Consider the following 21,599-nt stretch of genomic DNA (forward strand, 5'->3'; position numbering starts at 1 on the left):
TTCTATTTTCTTTTCTTTTTCACTTAGCCTCTCTGTTTTTGTTGTGGTGGTGGTAAAATCTGTAGAACAGAAAATAACCCAGTGGCAATAATTACATTCATACTGTTGTGCAACCATCACCAGTACCTGTTTCCAAAACTTTTCCATCATCCCAAACAGAAACCATTTGATAGTAATTCCCCGTTCCCCCCTCTCCTTAGTAATGTCTAACCTACTTTCCGTCTGTATGAATTTGGCTATTTCAGATATTTCATGTAAGTAGAATCACACAGTATCTGTCTTTTTGTGTCTGGCTTATTTCACTTAGCATACTGTTTTCAACGTTCATCCATGATGTGGCATGGATCGGAACTTCATTCTGTTGTACGGCTGAACAACATACCATTTCATGGACAAGCCATGTTTTGTTTATCCATTTACCTGTTGTTGATGGACACTTGGGTTGTTTCCAGCTTTTGGCTACTGTGAATAACGCTCCAATGAACACTGATGTTCAAGTTCAAACCTCTGTTTTCAATTCTTTTGGGTATTATACCCAGGTGTGGAATTGATGAGCGGTGTGGTAATTCTGTGTTTAGCTCTTTGAGGAACCGCCAGAATGCTTTCCATGGTAGCAGCACTGTTTTACACTCCTACCTATTTTTTTCCTTCTTTTTAAAATTCTAACTATCCTAGTAGCTGCAAAGTGGTATCTAATTGTGGTTTCAGTTAGCATTTCCCTAATGACTAAGGATGTTGAGCATCTTTTCATATGTATAATGGCCATTTGTATACTTTTTTGGGGGAGAAATTTCTATTCAAGTCCTTTGCCCATTTTTAAACTTGGGCTGTATTTCTGATGTCGAGGTTTAGAAGTTCTTTATACATTTCGGATATTAAACTCTTATCAGATACATTATTTGCAAACATTCTCTCCCATTCTGTGGCTTATCATTTCATTTTCTTGATAATGTCTTTTGATGCTCAGGCATTCTTAGTTTTAGTTTTCAACCACAGAAAAGGGGCAACAATCCTGCACCATTAAGATCAAATGAAAGGATAAATGACATGAAAGCATATTGTAAATCAGAGGTAACAGAGTGGTTTAGAACGCCTGTGGAGTTCTGGGGTGAGACCACCTTAGTTTTAATCTATACTATTTATCAGCTGAGTATAAGTGCCAGGCACAACTAAGTACTCAAGAAATGTTAGCTAGGGTTATTACTAATAATCATAATGGTAATAGTGACAAATCATAAAGTCTTCTGCCAGAGCCACTGACGGGAAGTCACAAGATCTTATCTGAGCTAACGTATTACTATCCCCACAAAAGAGCTGTAAGTAGCAGGCTGGCTCCCACATTCACTCGAAGCCATTCCTGCTTGTGAGCTATCCCTTCAGTCAGACCAATATGTGTGTTCATATGTATACACTCTTATACGTACACAGAGCCATGAATGTGTGCCGACAGGGCCTCAGTCCCTCCAACAAACACAGAATTTGTCAAATTTATACATGCTTACAGAAGGGCAAACATTTCCATTTACTAGTAGGTTGAGGTAAAGTTTAAAGTATGTGGCATCTGTTCAACACCAAATGTAAGTGTTTTCTTATTAATGGGCACCTCTGGAAACAAAAACGGAAACAGAAACCCTTCTTAAGAACTTGCTTCCTAATTATCACTTCAAGTGGTGGACACTAGCTGGTGTGTGTACTGCAACACAAACATTTTTAGGCAGAGATTTGCTTCCCAGAAGATTGAGTTGTTGTTTATGACTCACATCAATCGCTCTAAAGCCTGGACTAGAAAACATTCGTTCTATGCAGGTCCCATGTATTTTATAAACTCTCAGGCTTAAGCCGATCACACTATTGATAAAGAGCAAGGAAGACACAGGGAGGAAGCCAACTGGGAAGGCAGAAACGCCACACAGTAGGCATAACATTCTCACAGGTTCATAACAATCAGCTCAGGTTGGTATCCAAGGCCTATGGTGCTGCTAACAACCCACAGGAAAGTGGAAGTGGCTTCCCCACATCAGTGTAAACTGTAATCTCCCAAGTCAGCCCTACGTACCTTTTCTGGAGACTCACACAATATATTTTCTGGCTTCAGATCGCGGTGAGCAATGCCTGAAATGACAAAGAGCAAAGAAAGGGTTAACATACGCACATAATTATCAAACATTCCACACACAATTAATTTTTTCCAAATGCTGTTGTTCGCAGATTAATTCCCAATTATGGTACATTAAAAAATCAACGAGCTGCAGGAGGCAGGAGTAACCGGAGACGAACCAAAAAGCACAGTTGATTCTGCAAGCTCTTTCGAAGCCAAAGCTTTAGAAGTCTGGCAGGGGTAAGTTGGGCCGAACGAGTCCCAGCCAGCCTACTCCTCAGCACCGCAGGGACGGCCAAGAATAAGAAGCTAATATGAAGCAAAGAGCCCTGCAAATGGCCATGCTGGGACAGCAATGCAGAAATAATTAGTGCCTTGTTTAAGAGCATCTGGGGAGACTGAGGCTGCTCTACCTCATTTCTTCTTGGGTGGCCAATGTGTATTAAAGATGATTCCCTAAGCGGGACTCCCTGAATGGTCAGAGCGCCAAGTGTTAGTTAACAAATCTTCCAAAGCTTGTCCAATCTCTTTCTCACCCGCGCTGCATGTCCAAAATAGTCATGCTAGAAGCACAGCAAGGACTGCTTTGGCCGAGGGTGCTGTTCTTAAGAGACACCTGCCCTGCATTTTGACCAGACCTCCTGCAGATAGCAGCTTACTCCATGAGGCGCTCAAGGCTGCTGACCTGGCCAAGAGGGCACCTGGGGGAAAACCACCTTCTGACCAAAGACAGGGACAAAGAACCAACTCATAGGGCCATGGCGGACACAGAAACCTTGATCCCTCTTTCCTCCTGCAGAATGCACAGTTCAGAGACAGAAAGGCTGGAAGGTTGAGCGAGAGCCAAACAGCCAGTGCCCAGAAGTACTGGAAAGTAGCAGAGGATTCATGGAGTAAGATGGAAAAGCAGAATCTGCTTTCCTAAAACTCCCTCGATGACCAAGTTCTTGGGCAGCCCTCCAATTCCCTGGTAGGAGGCAGAGGCCCAGCCCACCCAAGGCACTTCGTGAGGGAAGGAAAACCTGAGCTCCAGCAGGCTGAGTAACTTCATCAGTCACCTAATTGAATGAGAACCCAGAGCAGCTCTGTCCAGGCTGTACAAATTGAGTCGGGCTACAGCTTGCTGCACTAAAAGTGAAAGATATTTTCCATTACAGCAAGTGCTCCCACAGAAGGATCACGAGCCACACATGGAGTCCTGCTCTCCAAATAGGTGCCGATGGCCCAGTTGTCCCCCAGCCTGAGAACTGAGCGCCATGCCGTAATAATGGGCCTGCCTTTGTGAGCACACCAGCCATCGACCTGCTCTGGTTCATTTCCCAGAGGTTAAGCTGCAGTGTGTCCAGTATTTAAAAGTGTGGAACTTGTTTCAGGGCTGACCCATTCTTGCCCAATTCATCTTCCCAGCGTGAAGTTATTTAGAAAACAGCCAAGTTCAGCTGGAAATCGTTTTTCATCCCCTCCAACTTCAAGTCACATGGGCAGCTGGCCAGCTAGATGTTAACAAGCACTTCAGAACTCCTAAGACACACCAGCTCAGTTCCCTTTAGTGCATTCTTCTAAAAAAATTAAAAAATAAATAAATAAAAAATAAAACCGCCTTTACCCCCCTCTAAGGTATGGATCTTGCAAAAAGCGTGACCCAGTTTTGCAATCTACAGAGGCAGCTTGGGGAACAGTTGTAAATCTTTGTCAAGCAGGTGTTACCTACATGCATCCCAGCTTTCAGAAACAGAACTAGTGCTATTCATCATGCGGGGGAAAGTACAGATGCCCCTCCTAGGAACTTTCGTCCCACGTGCAAGTCAGGTGCCCAACATGGGCACTGTCGACACGGAGATCTCCCTTTAGCCATGGAGGGAAACAAGGCGGGACCAGTGAGGCTGAACTTCCTTGCACACATGCCGCCCGGGTCTGCGCTGCTCTGTGCACCCAGCAGGCCTACAAGTGGTCTCTTGCAACCAGTGTGGCTGGCCCATACCCACAATAGCGGAAGGGAGCAGAGCTAAGTCCCAGATTATTCGTTCCACCCACATCCCCCACCAGACACAATGCTTTATTTTAAGGGAATTAATATTAGGAATAAAAATACTTCTGTCCGGCAGGGGTTAAGGGTGGAGGAGATAACATTACTGAGCTACTAAGTGCCGGGCACTTCGCTCCAACTGTGCTATACGTACAAAACACAGACACAGGCTGCACGCAATTCCATAAGTGAGTTAGAATAGTGCCTAACACTGACTATGTGAGTGTTAACTACTGTTGATGATGTAACTCTCTCTCTTCACACCATCACTCTGTGGGTTGGCATTATTACCGAGAGAGCACATAGTGGGTAAAAAGTGAAGCCAGAATTCATTTTTCCGTGGCACTGCTGTTAGGCAAATTTAAAAAATATAATAATCAAGGGTGCCTGGGTGGCTCAGTCGGTTAAGTGTCCAAAACTTGATTTCAGTTCAGGTCACGATCTCATGGTTCATGAGTTCGAGCCCTGCACTGGGCTCTGCACTGACACAGCACAGCCTGCTTGGGATTCTCTCTCCCTTTCTCTCTGCCCCTCCTCTCCCTCTCTCTCTCAAAATAAGTAAATAAACATTTAAAAAAATGTAATAGTCAAACATATTTATGGAAATACAAAAACATTTAATTTGCAAAAAGATTTAATTCACTATAAAAGTTCTGAAATAATCAGTTTTAGATAAGGGACTGTTAACTGAAGTGTAATTTGGACAATAGCAACCCGTGATTTACCATCGCGATGTTCAACAGATACCTCAACCATGTTAGTAGAAAAACGCATTTTCCATTTATGACAAACAAGATACAAAACTAGATACATACTATCATGCTGATTCTGGAGAGATGCAGGTGATGTATGTTAAACACTAGAAAGAGTAACACCCACATATCTACACTGGAATAGTAGTGTTATGATGAGGCTTGCACTCTTCACTAGGACAGGAGAAGGAGATCATCCATACCCACACGCTCACACATCTTGTTCAACATGAAATTTACTTTTTCCTCCCTGCTCCTTCCCCTGTGCTCCTCCCCTTCTTAAAAGCGCCACATCTGCCCACCATCCACATCAGAAGCCTAGTGCCATCCTGGTTTGCTCCCTCACCCTCATGGGCGGGCCTGCCGGCTGGCCCAGCTCCTGGCCCAGCTCCTCTCCCTCCGTCCTCAGAGGCTGGCTGGCCCAACCCAATCACTGAGGCGAAGGCTTGGTTCACCTTTGGTGTGCAGGAAGTCAAGGGCAGCGGCCACATCCCGCACCACTCGGCTGGCTTCTCGCTCATTGAAGTGCTTCTGCTTCTGGATGTGGGCCAGGATGGAGCCTGGGGAGCAGAGGAGACACACAGCTATGCCTTTTCAGGCCTTAGGAAGTATAAATTCTCAGAGGCCAGTTTTCACAAGTTTGGGGTGGGGACACAGGCTTATTCATCACTAAATGTCCAGCACCCATTTGGTACCTGGCACCAAGGAGACACGAGCACAGAACTGGATGGAACAGAACTGCACTGCTGTCTTATGTACCTGCCCATGATGAGCACAGAAGGGACAGCAAACAACTATTTAAATGACCAAGAATACTAGCACCATCAGGGCAGGTCTGACTTATGAAATAAGAAAGAACTAAAAGTGAATCCACATAGGGTTGGGGGCCTCTCCACAGGAACTTTACCTCCTCTGCATTTGATCTCAGATCCAAACAAGCGCATGAGCCTTTAAACAGAAATTCCACACCCTCACCAGATATGTAAAGGTCTAGAAAAAGGGGGGAAAGTACTTTCCCTCTGAATTTTCCTATTTATTATTAATATCATTGTTACTACTTTGTTGGCAATGGCTAACATTTATTGAGTGGTTACTGTGTGCCAGGCACTAAGTAATACTCTTGAACAGATTATCTTAGCCTCACCATAACTGTATGAAATGTACAAAATACAGCTATGCCCATTTTACAGGTGGGGAACCTGAAGCCAAGAATGGGTAAGCCACTTGCTAAGATGACACCCCACTAAGTGGAGGCATGAGGACGTAAGCCCACTAAGTCTGACCGGAGAACCTGTGCACATCCCTTGAACCAGATGTGTGGTCTGACTGCTGGGGGCATGGGCTGCCCTGAGCCAACCACAATCTCTTTTCCCACTGGGTCTAGCCTCAGTAGGGTTGCACTCTAAGCAATACGGTTATAGATGACCCCTAGCATTTCAAATGTAATGTCTCGGTGTTGTTGGGCAGGGCAGGAGCACATGCCCTGGCTCCATGTGGTCTATGCTCACTCCTGGAAGCTGGAGGTATCATCTCTGTATCTTAAAAATGGCACGTGTTTACTTACCGCTGGTTTTTGGCATGGGGAGGGGATGAAAGATCTCTCACTTGCCAGATTAAACAATGAAAGGATCCCAGCATGCTAAGGAACATTGCCAGAAAACTGGCTCCTGGCTAGGTCTCAGGCTTGCTCTACTCTAGTGAGTCTCTTGCTTCCAAATTTGTTAAAGCGGAAGATAGAGAGTGACATGCTACTTGCTTCTAAGATAGCCTCCAGGACACCCTATTATTTTCATAATATTAACAGCTGACATTTATTGACCCCTTAGTGCCTATGGGGCACTGTGCGAAGCATTTCACATGAATGATCTCATTTAATCTTCAGAGCTATCAGAGAGGGTAGGTACTGTCATTATCCCTATTTTACAGACGAGAACATTGTTTAGAAAGGTTTAGAAAGGTTATGTGACTTGCCCAAGGTCACACAGCTAGTAAGTGATGGAGCTATACTTAAACTCAGCTTTACTGGTTTCTAAAGCATGCTCCCTTAGCCACCAAACCCCTCCACATGGCCCTCCACTCAGCTCCAGATAGCCTCCCTAACCTGTACCCTGCAGATCTGTCCTCGGGCTGGATGAATGATGGTAAGGGCAAGGGCTCCTCTATCCCCTTCTCTACGTCAGGAAAGCAACTTCAACAGACATTCCAGTGACTATGTGCATGGGCGATGGCAGTAGCGGTGATGGTTAAGAGTGGCATCTTTCCATCTGAAGGATCCAGATTCTCGGGCCTCCTTTCTATCCTGGGTCTATGTCCTAAGCCATGGGACCCTCCGTTCCTCTGGTGAGCCTTTCTGGCCTTCACAATGTATGCAAGAGCTTCCACCCCACAATTAATTTAAATAGAGAACATGTCAAAACACTGGATTGATAAATTGATAAGTAAATGTATCTATATATGAGTCCTATTATAATGAGAAGGCATTTTTAGAATGCCCACACAGGTGACATTCTAGGCTCTGCAAAATGCTAATTATCATCCTTCCCTCCGGCCTCCCTTCTCCCAAATCAAGGGCAGTTTTAAGTCCTTCATCCTTTTTATTAGCTTGACTCATTTTAGAAGTCTCTGGGATTCGTGATGGATGATCACCGTTCTGGGTCTTAATCAGAAGTCCAAACACATACTCAACAGTAAGTACCTCCTTGCAATTTCTCAAAGACCAAGTAAAACCTTGTGTCATCTTCAAAGAACTCAATCAGCTCCAAAATGTTCCTTAAATAGGAAAACAAAAAAATAGGAGGAAAGGGGAAAAAAAGGAAAATGGTATCATATATTAAAGCCCGCTTACAAATATACAATGAAAAAAAATTCACAACGCCCTGTAGCAGGGCAGAAATCAGCTTCAAATCAGAATGCTTATTAAAGACCCATGTTTGAGAAGTAGCCAGTGGTGTTAGCAAGACTCAGGTCACCTTATCTTTCCATAATGTTCGGTCTCTGGTGTTTTCACCAAGCCTGTGCTGTCAAACCCCAACCCTAAAACCCACTAGGTAGAGTTATAAAAAAGTCCTGGTCACATTAAACTGAATAAAATCTGCAGCCGACTGGAAGCAATTGCGGCTAATAACACTGAATAGTAGGTGTGTGTCCTGGAGGCAGGCAGCAAATAATTACTTGCCCTCCCTCTTGCCCATAAATCACGGGGCAGTATTTACATTGCCTGGAGAAAATGGAAACATCTGTCAAATAGACTTGGGGCCTAACGTGGGCACCGCTAGACCCTAACTGCTAAGCGCTGCTTAATGAAACGGCCGCGTTCCCGCCACCGCAGCACTTGTGGCCTTCCCCGGTGAGCACTCTCTGTCTGCCTGCGCATTACCGGGCTCTGCCAACAAGGTCGTCTTGTAACTCAGGAGGGAAGCCACCAGCCTGGATATCGGAGGTGTTGGGGGCTTTTTTTCTTTTAAAGAACGAAATAAACCAAGTAGAGTCTCTAATGCTGAACTCAGAAGCTGCAGGGCTGAAAATAAAAATCTGTCCCTCATAAAAAAATGCTGACCACTTTGGGAGACACCAGGCTTTTACTGGTGTGAAGGCATCCAAATAAGATGACTGAAATGGCCTGATTTGAAAGAAGATTGTGGAGGTAGCGCCTGGAGTTAAATCAACAGCAGCCCCCGCCCTCCAAGCTTAATGACAAAGCCATCAATACCTGGCCGCTGGCTCCCCGCTGACCCTGCTGTGCAGGGAGAGAGAGTGGGAAGCAGAGTCTTAGAGGTGACCCTGATTTAAAGCCACCGTGGGACAGCCGCTCATTTGGAGCTGGTGGTGAGCAGGCTGAGGCGGGGCTGGAGACCACCTTGGCCCAGCTGTCCAGCACAGTGCCCGGCAGCTTCTTCCGCCTGAGCAGTGGCCACACAGACACAGGTTTGCTAGGAACGGAACACATCCTCACCTAGTCATTACAGCTGGGCCCTAAAGTTGCATGTCGGGGGACAGACACTGCATCGGCCTGGTTCCCACAGGCACTTGAAAGAAACAGAATCCCAATTTTCTCCCAGCCCCTCACTCAGATTGCTCACTCTTCCAATTTGCCTGTATTGTTATTTATAGTATGGCAGCCTGAACAGAAGCAAAGGCCACCCTGCTTCTGTCCCCACTCTCTCTTTTTAAACACGGAAAGACAGAAGGAATCCTGTGCAGTTGTAGCCAAGGAGTGAGAGCTAAATGCTGGGGTTGGGAGGTGGTGAGAAAGAACTTTTTCTGCGGCTAAGTATCCCCCCAAGAGAAGTAGCAAGTAACCCAAGACTGTACTCACTTGTTTCCTTGACACTGATAGAGCGTCTCCACCTCTCGGAATACCCTACTCCGACTGTGCCCTGCTTGTTTTTCGATGATCTGTGGGAAGAATAAAATCTGTCATACCCACCTGACCTCAAAACACGTCTCAGCAGGATCCCTCTGGGAGACTGCAAGGCCCAATTCAGCCCACAGCCGGTTTCAAGCACAAGCCTGGAGTAGATCCTGGCACTGTGACTCTGCCGGCAACACGACAGACTGGCCTGCCTGAGGGATTTCCAGCCTGGCTGGGCCTGTTTGACTCTGGCCAGGCAAACACGGTGGAAGCCATGGGGTGGTTGCCCCCAGCTGCCCAGGGGAGACTGAAGCTGCCGGCAAGAAGATAAAGAGCTACCTCTACCCAGCTCCTACCCCAAGGGCATCTCTTCCTGCCTTAAGGGTAAGATTTACAACCTCCACTGAAGGACCTCCCAGGGTTGAAGGAACAGCAAGGGGGATGGAGGACACAGTGGAGAGGGACTAAAGCTCCAAGGCCCAGCTCAGACCCCACCTCTGCAGTTCTGCAGAGAACCTGCCCTTCGGCAGGCGCTGCATTAAGTCATTCAGGTCCGTGGTCTCAGTTAACTCTTACAACACAATCCAAAAGACAGGAAGAGGTCAAACATTCTGCCCACAGCTCTGGTAAGTGGTGAAAGGGTTGCCATTCCAGTCCAGAGCTGCCTCCAAAGCCCTTGCTATCCTATCCCTGTCTGTACCCTGTCCAGCTTCTCTCAGGGAGCTGAGGGGCGTTGTCTCTCCCTCCCGTACCTGGGGGTGCCTGGCAAGTACAAACTGAAGGGGTGAGCCAACAGGTGAGCAGGTGGTTTAAGTAGGGAGGGACAGGGGCGCCTGGGTGGCGCAGTCGGCTAAGCGTCCGACTTCAGCCAGGTCACGATCTCGCGGTCCGGGAGTTCGAGCCCCGCGTCGGGCTCTGGGCTGATGGCTCAGAGCCTGGAGCCTGTTTCCGATTCTGTGTCTCCCTCTCTCTCTGCCCCTCCCCCATTCATGCTCTGTCTCTCTCTGTCCCAAAAATAAATAAACATTGAGAAAAAAAAAATTAAAAAAAAAATAAAAAAAAATAAGTAGGGAGGGACTGGTTAGCTCCAAACACCTCCATGGACCCCTCCCGAGCCCCAGACCACCGCAAGTCGCACATGGGGGCAAGTCCTCTGCAGAGACGGCTCTGCTTTACAGTCCCACGTGCGGAGTGGGCACAGCACAGACGACGACATCCTGCTCCTTCATTCCCAGGTTGCTATATTCAAACCACTCCTATATGCTGCAGCACAAACACCCATGTCCAGGTGTAATATTCTATACAAGCCCACGTCTGTTAGTAAACCACTGCGGGCCCATTTCTAAGCAGTCAGAGAGGTGCAGTGCCGGGGCACAGAAGCCATTCGAGTTGTTCACTCACCTATCATTTCGCATCAAAGTCAGGAAGAACCTTGTAGCAGGCAAGTTATTCAGCAATGGCATTATTTTCTCTGCAGAGGTAATGGACCCCTGCTATCAGAGGTGGGGGAGCAGAACACAGGCAACTATTTGAGGAGTTATGGAAGAAATTCAGGACCAGATTATCCTGAAACTCCATTCCAATCCTGAGACTCTAGGATTTGTCAGTTGGATGCCTGTAGGGAAGCCCTAATAAAACCAATGTTGTGGGGCCATGCTGGCAGAAGTAGTACATCTCTAGGGAGCCTCCAAAGGACAGGAGAGATGTGGGCCAAACTGCTCAATGCAAAGAATTACCAAGCTAGGGTCCTGTGTTTGCACCAAAGATGCTGGGGGGAGGCGTGGAGGGCCAGGTTTTCCTCTTACGATCCAACCCCGAAGAAATAGGTCTGGATGGATGCATTTGAAAATCAATTTGTATTTGTGATTTATTGCCACACTTAAGCATATTTTTAAAAAGTTACCTGTAATTTATACTGATGTTTCCAAAAAGGAATTGAGGTAATACTTTCGTTACCATATGAAGCAACACTCCAGCAACAAGGACTATAGCTTAGCAGAAGTTTTGCCTTCATTAATCCACAGCTGGGACTATGGACAGTTGGTTAAAAGAAGAAACACTTCTTTCAGAAGCCACTTTGTTTGGGTTTGCCTGTATGAGGCAGCACTTTGACCTGGGCGTTCAGGTGGATGATGGGAAATACACCTGAATTACCCCCTTGGATTTAATGTGACCTTGTTTCCAGATCAGTGGTTCCCAAACTTTGGTGGGAGTAAGAATCACCTGGGGAACTTGGTAAAACAACAACAACAACAACAAAAAACAAACAAAAAACCCAAAGACCTAGACCCTATCCTTTATCAAGAAACTGGGTCTCTGTGCTGTTAGCTCTCTAGATGATTCTGATCCACACTAAATGGAAAATGGCCCTAAATAAGGGCTTCCTCAACATCAGCAAGTGTCAGAACCACTTGGAGAGCTGGCTACAATCAAACTGCTGGGTCCACCCCTAGTTTCTGACTTGGTAGGTCTGGGATGGAGCCAGATAATCTATAATTTCTGACAAGTTCCCAGGCAATGCTGACACTATTGGTGCAGGAACCACACTTTGAGATCCATCCCTTCTTCCACGTGGAGCTGGCAAATGGAGGCACAGAGGGGTAGAGTGAGCCACCCCAAGGTCATGCAGCAAGGAGCCACCTCTCCTGCCCCAAAGCTGAGTGAGTGCTCAGGCCTCGTTATTATACTATACATCACTTTACAGCATTTTATAATTTGTAGGGTCTCTAAATCTACCAGTTCATTTTTATTTTCATCTTCATAACCATTCCATGAGATAGGAAGTGCAGGTATTATTGTGTTCATTTTAGAGATGTGGGAACTGAGGCTTAAGTAGGTTCAGTGACTTGCCCAAAGTCAAGTAGTAGTTTGTTAAAACAGAGATTCATGGGGCGCCTGGGTGGCTCAGTCGGTTGAGCGTCTGACTTCAACTCAGGTCATGGTCTCTCGGTCTGTGGGTTCGAGCTCTGTGTCGGGCTCTGTAATGACAGCTCAGAGCCTGGAGCCTGCTTTGGATTCTGTGTCTCCCTCTCTCTATGCCCCTCCCCCACTCATGCTCTGTCTCTCTCTCTGTCAAAAATAAATCAACATGAAAAAAAAAATTGAAACAGAGATTCAGGTAGGCCTTCTAATTCCAAATCTGGTTGTCTACTCCCTGAAGCTTACTTTATTTTTCAGAATAATCAAAAGCAGCTTACTACTGGCCAGGCATTGTTCTAAGCACTTTACACATATTTATTCAATCCCTACATCAATACTGTATAGTTTCTATTATTATACCCATTTTACAGATAAGGCAACTGAAGGGCAGGGGTGTTAAGTAACTTGCCCAATGTTACCCAGCAAGTAAGTTGAAAAACCAAGAGCTGAATCCAGTGAATACAACTTTGGAGCCTCCATTTTTATTGAGTTGCCATACGGCAGAATATAAAATTTATTTGGCTTAGGACAAGCGACACCTATTTGCAAAGTAAAGCCTGGCATCCAGATGAGACACTCACTTTGACAGCATACTCTTTGCCATTCTGCAGGCTCACGGCACCTTGGACTTTGGCATAGGCTCCCTCTCCAAGCAATTCAGAGGTCAGCTTGTACATATCTAGAAGTGAAATGGGTGAGAGGAATTACGAGGTGAGTCACGCCTTTTCAAGCCAACATGGAAAGAGGAGCTTCTGCCACTGCCCGTCCCTGTGTGACAGCCTAGGCACACACAATGGCTCCGCAGCACTCAGTGATGAGGAAGATCATTAACTGTCCCAGCCATCTTAGGACTCAGTTTCTCAACAGCCACACCACATCGAAGGCATCCTGTTCCTCATTTTAGAGATGAGGTCAGTGAAAGAGTTTCAATTCAGCCCACACCTCCTGAGCATCCACTATGTGCCGGACAACATATTAAACTCATAATAGCGACAGAGTGAGGAATAAAGTATAGTCCCTGCCCTTTGAGGGTCACAGTCCAGTGGGAAAGACAGTCATATCAACAAATGACTCCAGAATAAACCAGGCAGTGGTAAGTACTATTATAAAGGGACAAGACACAGCAAAAAAGAACAAGGGGAGGGAAAGGTTAAATCTGTTTAGGGAAGCTGGGGGATCCTCATAGAAGGAGTGTGATTCAAATGGACATCATTCATTCATTTACTCATTTACTCATTTTTTGAGCACCTGCTCTGTGCCTATGTCTGTGCTAGGCACTGGTGATAAAAGGGAAATAAAGCAGTTTTATTTTACACCACACACAGAAGTCACTGGAGGTTTCGAGAAGTTTCCAGAAGTCACCCACAGGAAATAGGAGACAGAAGTAGGATGCAAACGGATGCCTTGAGGTTTTTAGGGTGCTGAGTCAGGGCAGTTCTAACAGAGGAATAGGCCTGGGTTGAAAGAACATACAGGTAACCTGCCTAAGCTCACAAATAGCACAAATTTTTGAGCCCCTTCCTAAGAAAGCCACAGCTCCATCGTGGCCTTGCCGAGCTGACCTCCTCCTCCCTTGACCTCCATTCTTCAGTTTGTTTCCTCTCAAGGCAGCCTAGCATTTAAACCCACAGAGTGAGCAGAACACTTGCAAACCATGAAATTAGATTTTATCACTTTTAGCATGAGAAGCCTATAATTGCACAAGCCATCCTTGAATAACAGGAAACACTCTCATGTTCACTGAAAGGGCAAGACCTGTTGATTTGGAAACTATTCTAAAAACCTTGAGGCTTTAATCAATCCCCATGACCCTCCTATACACATATGTCTACCGTTTAAGTTAAAGACAAACCCTACACTAAGTACCTTCCTGGGTCCATCACAGTTTGGTCTTGTGACTGTTTATAAGCATGTACACTGTTGTTTGTAAGTATTTTAAGTGACATGTTTCTCTCATAATGGATACTTTGGCATTAGCCTTTCATGCATGTCAGGATAGGCTGGTGGTTGGAAGCCCAAATATTCCTGATTCATAAAAGGGCTCATTATTAGAATCACTGTACAAAACAATCAATTCACTAGTGTATCTGCAACATTGGAAAGAAGGCCCATGAGGGGAAGCTGTTTCAGTTCTCATGATGAAAGAAACACAATAAATGAAGGGGGGAGGTGTCACTCCTGGAGTAGCTACTGATCCATTTGCAAAAGTGTTCAGTGATTCACTTCATTTCATCACATGTCCAGCGATAACAGGACCAGCACTGAATCTGTGCCTCACAACCTGAACACGGCATGAACTCTTAAAATGGAGTCAAACTCATACAGTACAAGTAGCTGCAATCTCTAGGAGTCAAATCCTCTGCTTATAGAAGATTTAACTTTCATCTGGAGCTGTGGCCCTAGGTGTTCTCTCTTACCTGGTTGTTCTACATCTCAGCAGCCCCTGCAGGAACAAGCTGGGGGCAAAGATCACATCAGAAAAGGGCTGAAACACACCAAGTGATCTCACTCCATATACAAGTCTGACAAGCTGGTCTTCCTGTTCCCCTGATGAAGTGCTGAAAGCATTCAGAGCACACCATCCGAGAGCTCTGCCATCCCATCTTTCATCCCTATCACACAGATAAGCACGAGGTGGCTCTCAGATGATGCATGCTCTAACCTAGATCCATGGGCTACCAGAATGCCATATGGTAGAGCCGTAGGCCCAGATCTGAGAAGTCGTGTGACCAACCTTCAAACTTTCCTGGTAAGGAGTCAGTGGCCCGGGCCTTCCGCTTCTTCTTTTTCCTCTTGTCACCTTCTGCAATAGGAAGGGGCTCACTGCTGCCCATCTCTGGGAGAAAAGAGATGTAAGGGAAACATCACTATACTGATCAAGCCATAAGTTCACCCAGAAGGGAAAAAAAAAGTGTGTGTGTGTGGGGGGAACCAGGAGCTTTACACTGATGGTTTTTAAATATCTGTGAGGACTATTGATTTGTTTGACCCAGGAGGCAAAACTAAAGGCAAAGCCATTATAGGAGATCATTAACTGTGGAAAGGAACTCAGACAGACAGGCTAGATTAAAAGAGGATAGCAGAGCTTGCTTTATCCAGGCTCATTAGCACATGGATCTAGATCGCCACCAGTCAAACTATAGTTCCCAACAAAAACAATGAATCCATAAGCAGAGTCCCACCTGTGACGTCCTCCTGCCTCAGCACCAGAAAGGCAGGACCCAGGGAGCTAAGCAAGGGCGTGGGCTTGGGAGGGGTCCATGCAAATGAAATCATATATGCAGTAACATCTGAATGGATGTGCACATAGATTCACAGGCCTTTGGTGGAGCAGCCTCTCGAGGTACAACGGGGCAGGGGACGGGGTTGAGGATGGCCCTAAATTACTTCATGTCTAACAGCAAAGACCTGAGTACCTGTGGAGCCCCGAGCACACTCTCCCCTTCCCCTCAGCTCCTTATTTGAGAGGATACATTTAGGGTCCATTCAGAAGTCTGCAGTTGACAGGTCTACATCAGGCTGCTGGATGAGGTCATTCATTGCAAAAACATTATTATCTCTCATTGACCAGCAGGTTAAAGGGAGGCTCCCCATGTTTAAGGGAGGATTTGTGAGGCAAGCATTTCAACACTGGATACACTGGGCAGGAAAGGGTAGGGACAGAAAGAATAAGCAGGAGGCACGAGGGGAAAGAGAAAGGGGGCACGGGGAACCAGGGCCCAATCACAGCACTGTTTCTAAGACACTCTAGTAAGGGCCTTCCCCTATTAAAGATAAATTACTTATAGAACATGTCATGCCCCTGATGCAGAGTGAAGCCTTAATACTCTTTGCCTGCAGTTAGAAATAATAAGATTTCTCTGAAGTCTCTGGGTCTAAATCCCCACCAGGGTGATTAAACCTTTACATCCTTCTAAAATAGAGGCACTCGGGTACTGGTGGGGCATTCAGTATGACAGACTTTTAGACCAACCTTCAATAAACACAGGCTCTGGCTTGTTGGATTTTTTTTTTTTTTTCCTAAGAGGATTTGAAATGGAAGCTGGCTCTTTGCCCATTGAGGGGAAGGGCCCACTTTCTTCTTGGAGGACTCCGGCTGAACACGGTCGGAGAAATGGCAACTCGGCTCAGGAAGATTGATTAGAGCCAATGTACATCTATACATTGTTCTCAGAAGCAAGTACACAACAGCCATTAAGAGAAAGCAGAGCGATGGCACTTGTCGACACCACAGCCTGGAAAGCACGGTTAGACAGCTGAGCGTCTGACAGCCCGGTTTGGGTGATTCCTCCTCCATTCTTGGATCTGATGACAGCAGATCTTCAATTATACTTCATTTTTTGAAATATTTTTTAAAGTTTATTTATTTTTGAGAGATAGAGAGAGAGCACAAGCAGGGTGGGGCTGAGAGAGGGGGACAGAGGATCCAAAGCAAGCTCCGTGCTGACAACAGAAAGCCTAATATGGGGCTCGAACTCACGAACTGTGAGATCATGACCTGAGCTGAAGTCAGACGCTCAAACGACTAAGCCACCAGGTGCCCCCAATGATATTTTAGGGAACAGATAAACACATGGATTAAAGGAGTCCACAGGGGATCTCAAAATAGTACTCTGGCTAACAGCTTCAAGCACAAGATAAATCTGGGGACTGTAGCTAGTTATGAATTCAAAGAATCCAACTTGAATCAGCATCCAATATCCACCCTCCCCCCAAGGTAAATGAAAGGGAAAAAGCTGCCCAACGCAGTGAGAAATTCTACAGAAATGAAACACAGGGGGCTCTTCAGGAGCCCAGGGAGGGGCACTGGCCATGGGGACAGCAGACAGAGGAGGAGGGACCACTGTCCCTCTCACCCTGCCCTTGTGTGCAGTCCTGTGTCAGTCCTTGTCCCCATCTATGTTCTCATCGGTGCTGCGAGGCAAACGCAGAGCAGACTGACTTTGGATTCACTTCTTTCTCCTTCCCCTGCCTGCACTCTGATGGAGGGCCTGAGGACAAGCAAAACAGCCAAAAGGCAGGCAATGCAGAGGAGCAGCAAGAGAGCTGGCAGCATTATAATTCACAGGGGATGCTCAGACATACTTACGACTCTAGCTAGAAAACCCTGTTAGCGGCAATTTATACTTGGTTTTTACCACAGCAGGGCTGAGGGAGCCTCTTGTGGAAGAATCATACCTCTGAGCACCGCCACATACTCAATATTAGATTTTATGGCTTCACACACAAAAAGATAGAGTACCTGGACTATTCTGCATGGATTTCAATGGAAGAGGGTACGCCAGAAGGGACAAATGGTTAACACTTTCCTTGGAAACAGAACTTGTTGAAGGAGAGTTGTTTTTGAAACTAGGAAGAAAAAAAAATGTAGGAAGACAGTGAAGTAAAAAAACAAAACACAACAAAACAAAACATGCTTAACTTCCCTGTTTACACAGGGAGGGGGGAGGTGTCCTAATCTTACCAAGGGGTTGATAGGTCCCCATCTGGAGCCTGTCCATAAACTCTGTTTTATCACGGTCCACTAGCGGGGGCTGTGGGTCCTTAATTTATTAATTGCACAATCATTTGATGAAAGCTTCCTCAAGGTGTAAGGCTCCACAATCACACTGGTCCCTGGCTCACCTCCTTCCCTTGGCCCACGACGTCCTCTCAGCCACCAAAACCCAGCTCAGAAGGCTGTGCCCCTTTGAATGAGTTCAGTTTGTACAAACACTTTGGAAATCAGTTAGGCACCAGGCAAACAGATGGTATTATTGCATAGAACTAATAGTGCTCCTCCTCTGCTCCCAAACACCCCGCTAGAAGTTCTACTAGAGCGCTGACAGAATTTGGTGCTGAGCACTGACAGCCTTGAGCTCTCCCTAGTGTTCCTACAGGCCAGGACTGTTGCCTGTTCATCTCTGCATCTCCTGTAAGCCGCGGCACAGCGTCAGATACCCATGAGGTATCAGAAAATGTGCTCTGAAGTGAAATGATATGAAACAATGCACGCTCTTAATGTCAGGTGCATGCGTGTCACCTGTAACAAGGTACAAGTAACAAGGACACACGCTGAAAGAAATGTGAGTACACCTCTCCCTACAGACAATGCAGTGTAAGGCTATTCAGTTCTATGAGTTCTCCGACAAACTCCTTCTAAGAAAAAGCCCCATGACCCAGGAGATCCTAGCCAGAAGTCTAGTGCCTGCTATAGGATTGGGCAATGTGTTATTTTAGAGGAGAAAGTAAGTACTTCCTTTAAGTTTTCAGACAGACCCCAGCTGGTGTGTAGGTTCCCAGTACTTCCACTGCCTCCAGCCCTTACCTTCCTCTTGGTCAGAGCTCGGTGGTCTACCATTTGTGTACTGGTGGAGCTGGAGCTGGAGGGGAAGCACACTGTTGACAGGGAAGGATGTGAGCTTGGTATCAGGAGACCAAGGTGAGAGCCCTGACTCAGAGATTACCAGACACACCACCAAGGTTATGCCAAGCTACTCTGCCTCTTAGAGCCCCAGTTTCCTCATCAGTGGGGTAGGTTTTAAAATAACACGTGCCCTTTCCAGCAACCCTGTGATGACCCAATGACACACTTGGTAAATCTGTGTGTGCACACGTGTATGGAAATACCAGACAGAAATACATAAAAATGTTAACACTACTAAAATTTGAAAAGGTGCTTAGTATGTGCCAGGCACCATGCTAGGTAGTTTACATACATTACAATAATTCTAATTCTTACAATAATCCCACGAGGTAAATATTTTGCCATATTTTAGGTGAGGAAAACTGAGGCTCAGAGGTTAAACAATCTACCAAACATCAAACATCTAGTTAGCGGTTTAGTGAGTTCAAACTCAGTGCTACCTTTCGAGTCCAGGATGTTTCTAATCTATATAGTAGTTTTCTCTGTGTGATAGGGTGATTTTTATTTTCTGCTTTATATTTTTCAGCATTCTCCAAATTGTATATAATGAAACGTGTTACTTTTTAATGCTCTTATTGTTTTAGCCAAGTTTTATTTTCAATAAAATACACAATAAATTTTCTCCGACACAAATTGCAATTTAGAATCTGATCATACAATATTAAAACTGTATGTAGATTTCTCTGTATTGAAATTCAACATTCAGCGAGGAAAAAACATTTCAGGAATATCGGTGCCCTGAAGATGTTATTTTTATAATACTGGAAAACAACATAGAATACTATTTTAATTTTTATCTTTTTTAAATGCTAATTTTTTTAAAAGGAAAAATTCTGTAAAAACCAATATGACAATATGATGCAATGAGCATTTGAGCCTGAGAGATACCAGTCTCAATCCTGGCTCTCCAGCACTGTGTGCACTCTGGTAGCTTGCTTGGCTTCCCTAAGTATCCGTTTCTTCATGTAACAAAAAAGGTCAGAGTAAGGCCCGGGCTGCCTGCACCACCAGGCTGTGTGAGGGTCAAAGAAGACACAACATAAGAGCACTACTGACTTACTCATTCGGCAACTACCATATTTACTGGGTACCTACAGATTGTCCAGTGCTAGGCAGTGAGAATACAAGAGAAGACACGGTCTCTGCCCTTAGGAATTTAAATCCACTGGTGTATAAAACAATTTCAATAGAGTGGGACAGGTGCTGTGTGACAGCAAGTAGCAGGTGCTGTGGAGCAGAAGACAGTCATCAAACTCAGCTTGGTAACTAGAGGAACAGCTAAGCTGACATCTGGGGGATAAATGGGAACTGGCCAGGGTGGGCTTGGGGAGAGAGACAGACAAAGAACATGTGCTAAGCCTGAAGAGAAGCATTATGGCTGGTCAGCGCGAATCAGAACTCCCGGAGCAGCTGAGGAGGCACTGAGGAGATTCACCTGGGTGGGACTGCAACAGCAACAGATGTTCCTGACAGGCAAGTACCCATCATCCACAGTTCTCCCCACAGGTGACCCCAAGGCGTGCCTCTGAAAGAACTGTCATTTCTCCAAACTGTCCCCCAGATCACCATATCTGTTCTCCATGTTTTGACAGAAACTTCAGAGAACCGACCAGCTCCTGCATCTGCTATGTGATACCAAAGGAGATCATTTCCCCGCTAAGAACACGACTTTGCTGGCTAACTCAGCTCGGCAAATTTAGCTCACACTCCTCTCCCAAGTACTTGAGAGTTCTCTTCAAAGCCTATGGTTCACTCCTCTTCCCGCCCTGTAAGTTATTTGCCTCAGTCACAAGGGCTTTCCAGAGAAGGAACAGTGGTGAGAACAAGGTGATGAGTACAATTATTTGTAGTGATGCCTTCTCAGTCACCAGCTGGTGGAGGTCCCCAAACAATGGAGACCGGAGGAGATGAAAGGAAGGGGGTGGGCACTCTGAAGGAAGAGCTAAGACTGACACAAGTGTGGCCGAGGAGCAGGCACCGAGGATGGGTCTGGGGAGCTAGAGCCCAGGACGCTGACGTCCCTGAAGGAGTAGTACTCGCAGCCATGGTGCACACAATGACTAGTGACAGCAGGCACACTTACGTGGTGCTCTTCATATGCCAGGCAACGTCCCAAGTATTTTACAAACACCACATTTTACATATCCTAACTTATTTCATCTTCACAACTGGAGGAGATAAGTATAATTATTATCTACATTTTACAGATGAAGAAATTGAGCTACAAAGAGATTAAGTAATTAATTTGCCCATCGTCACGTAGCTAAGTAAGTGGCAGAGCTAGGATTTAAATCTAGATAGACTGGCTTAAAAGTCAAGCTTTTAACTATTACATTATTATAAGCATATTTAATATTACTTCATATATTAAATATTATTAATATTATATTTAAACATTAATGCTGAAAGGCAGGAGGGTAAAGTTAGCCAGGCATCAATAAGAATGCTTTTATTTAAAAACCTTAAAAAAAAAAAAAAAAAAAAAAAAAGAAACCTTATCACAGAGCTTCCCTACTGATGTGCTGTGAATGAGGTATTGATCCCCTCACCGGGCTGAACAATATCATTTTCTGTGTGTGCTATGATGTCAAAAAGGCTAGGCAGCCCTGCACTAGCTTACATAAATACAAAAGCATTGCTGCCACATTATTATATTAATCAGAAATCTGATTAATCATAAGTTTCTCTGTCTTACTTGGAGATAACTTTGCATTTTATGCTTTGGCATATTATGGAGGATGAGCTACAAACCAGTCCAACCACGTTATTTCATGGCAGTTCGGGTATCAGGTACACAGCTACGTTCTTCTTCCACCTGACCTATTAGTTGGTTGATTTTGTTTCTGATGGATCATTACTGTGTAGGGGACAAGGTCAAGGAAAAGTACACTCCAACAGAAGCTAGTCAAATTTAACGCATGACAGATGAAAGGAGCCACCTGTGAAATCATCTCACTCAGATGACAGTCTGGGAGTGTGATTCCAAGGGGCTAGGGTAGTTCATAGGTTTTTCCCAAGAGTGCTGTGTGCTGCAAGGCTGGCCAGCA

General features: G+C 45.5%; 1 protein-coding gene across 10 annotated transcripts in view; it reads right to left on the reverse strand.

Annotated features, from left to right (window-relative positions):
- MKNK1 (MAPK interacting serine/threonine kinase 1) overlaps positions 1–21,599 on the reverse strand; it is a 42,008-nt gene that overhangs the window by 7,930 nt on the left and 12,479 nt on the right. For 5 of the 10 annotated variants that reach the window (XM_045035755.1, XM_011284805.4, XM_011284803.3 and 2 more), the window contains exons 3-10: positions 18,454–18,524; positions 17,389–17,495; positions 14,881–14,982; positions 12,728–12,825; positions 9,192–9,271; positions 7,572–7,645; positions 5,332–5,436; positions 2,057–2,112 (exon numbers count right to left, since the gene is read on the reverse strand). In XM_045035755.1, coding sequence (XP_044891690.1) covers positions 2,057–2,112; positions 5,332–5,436; positions 7,572–7,645; positions 9,192–9,271; positions 12,728–12,825; positions 14,881–14,982; positions 17,389–17,404 — 531 coding nt within the window. In that variant the 5' untranslated portion in view covers positions 17,405–17,495; positions 18,454–18,524. Of the gene's footprint in view, positions 1–2,056; positions 2,113–5,222; positions 5,437–7,571; positions 7,646–9,191; positions 9,272–12,727; positions 12,826–14,880; positions 14,983–17,388; positions 17,496–18,453; positions 18,525–21,599 lie in introns of those variants that run through there. The other 5 variants (XM_011284807.4, XM_019836931.2, XM_019836930.2 and 2 more) reach the window with 4 other exon arrangements.

Source organism: Felis catus, chromosome C1, assembly GCF_018350175.1.
Source record: "Felis catus isolate Fca126 chromosome C1, F.catus_Fca126_mat1.0, whole genome shotgun sequence".
NCBI lineage: Eukaryota > Metazoa > Chordata > Mammalia > Carnivora > Felidae > Felis > Felis catus.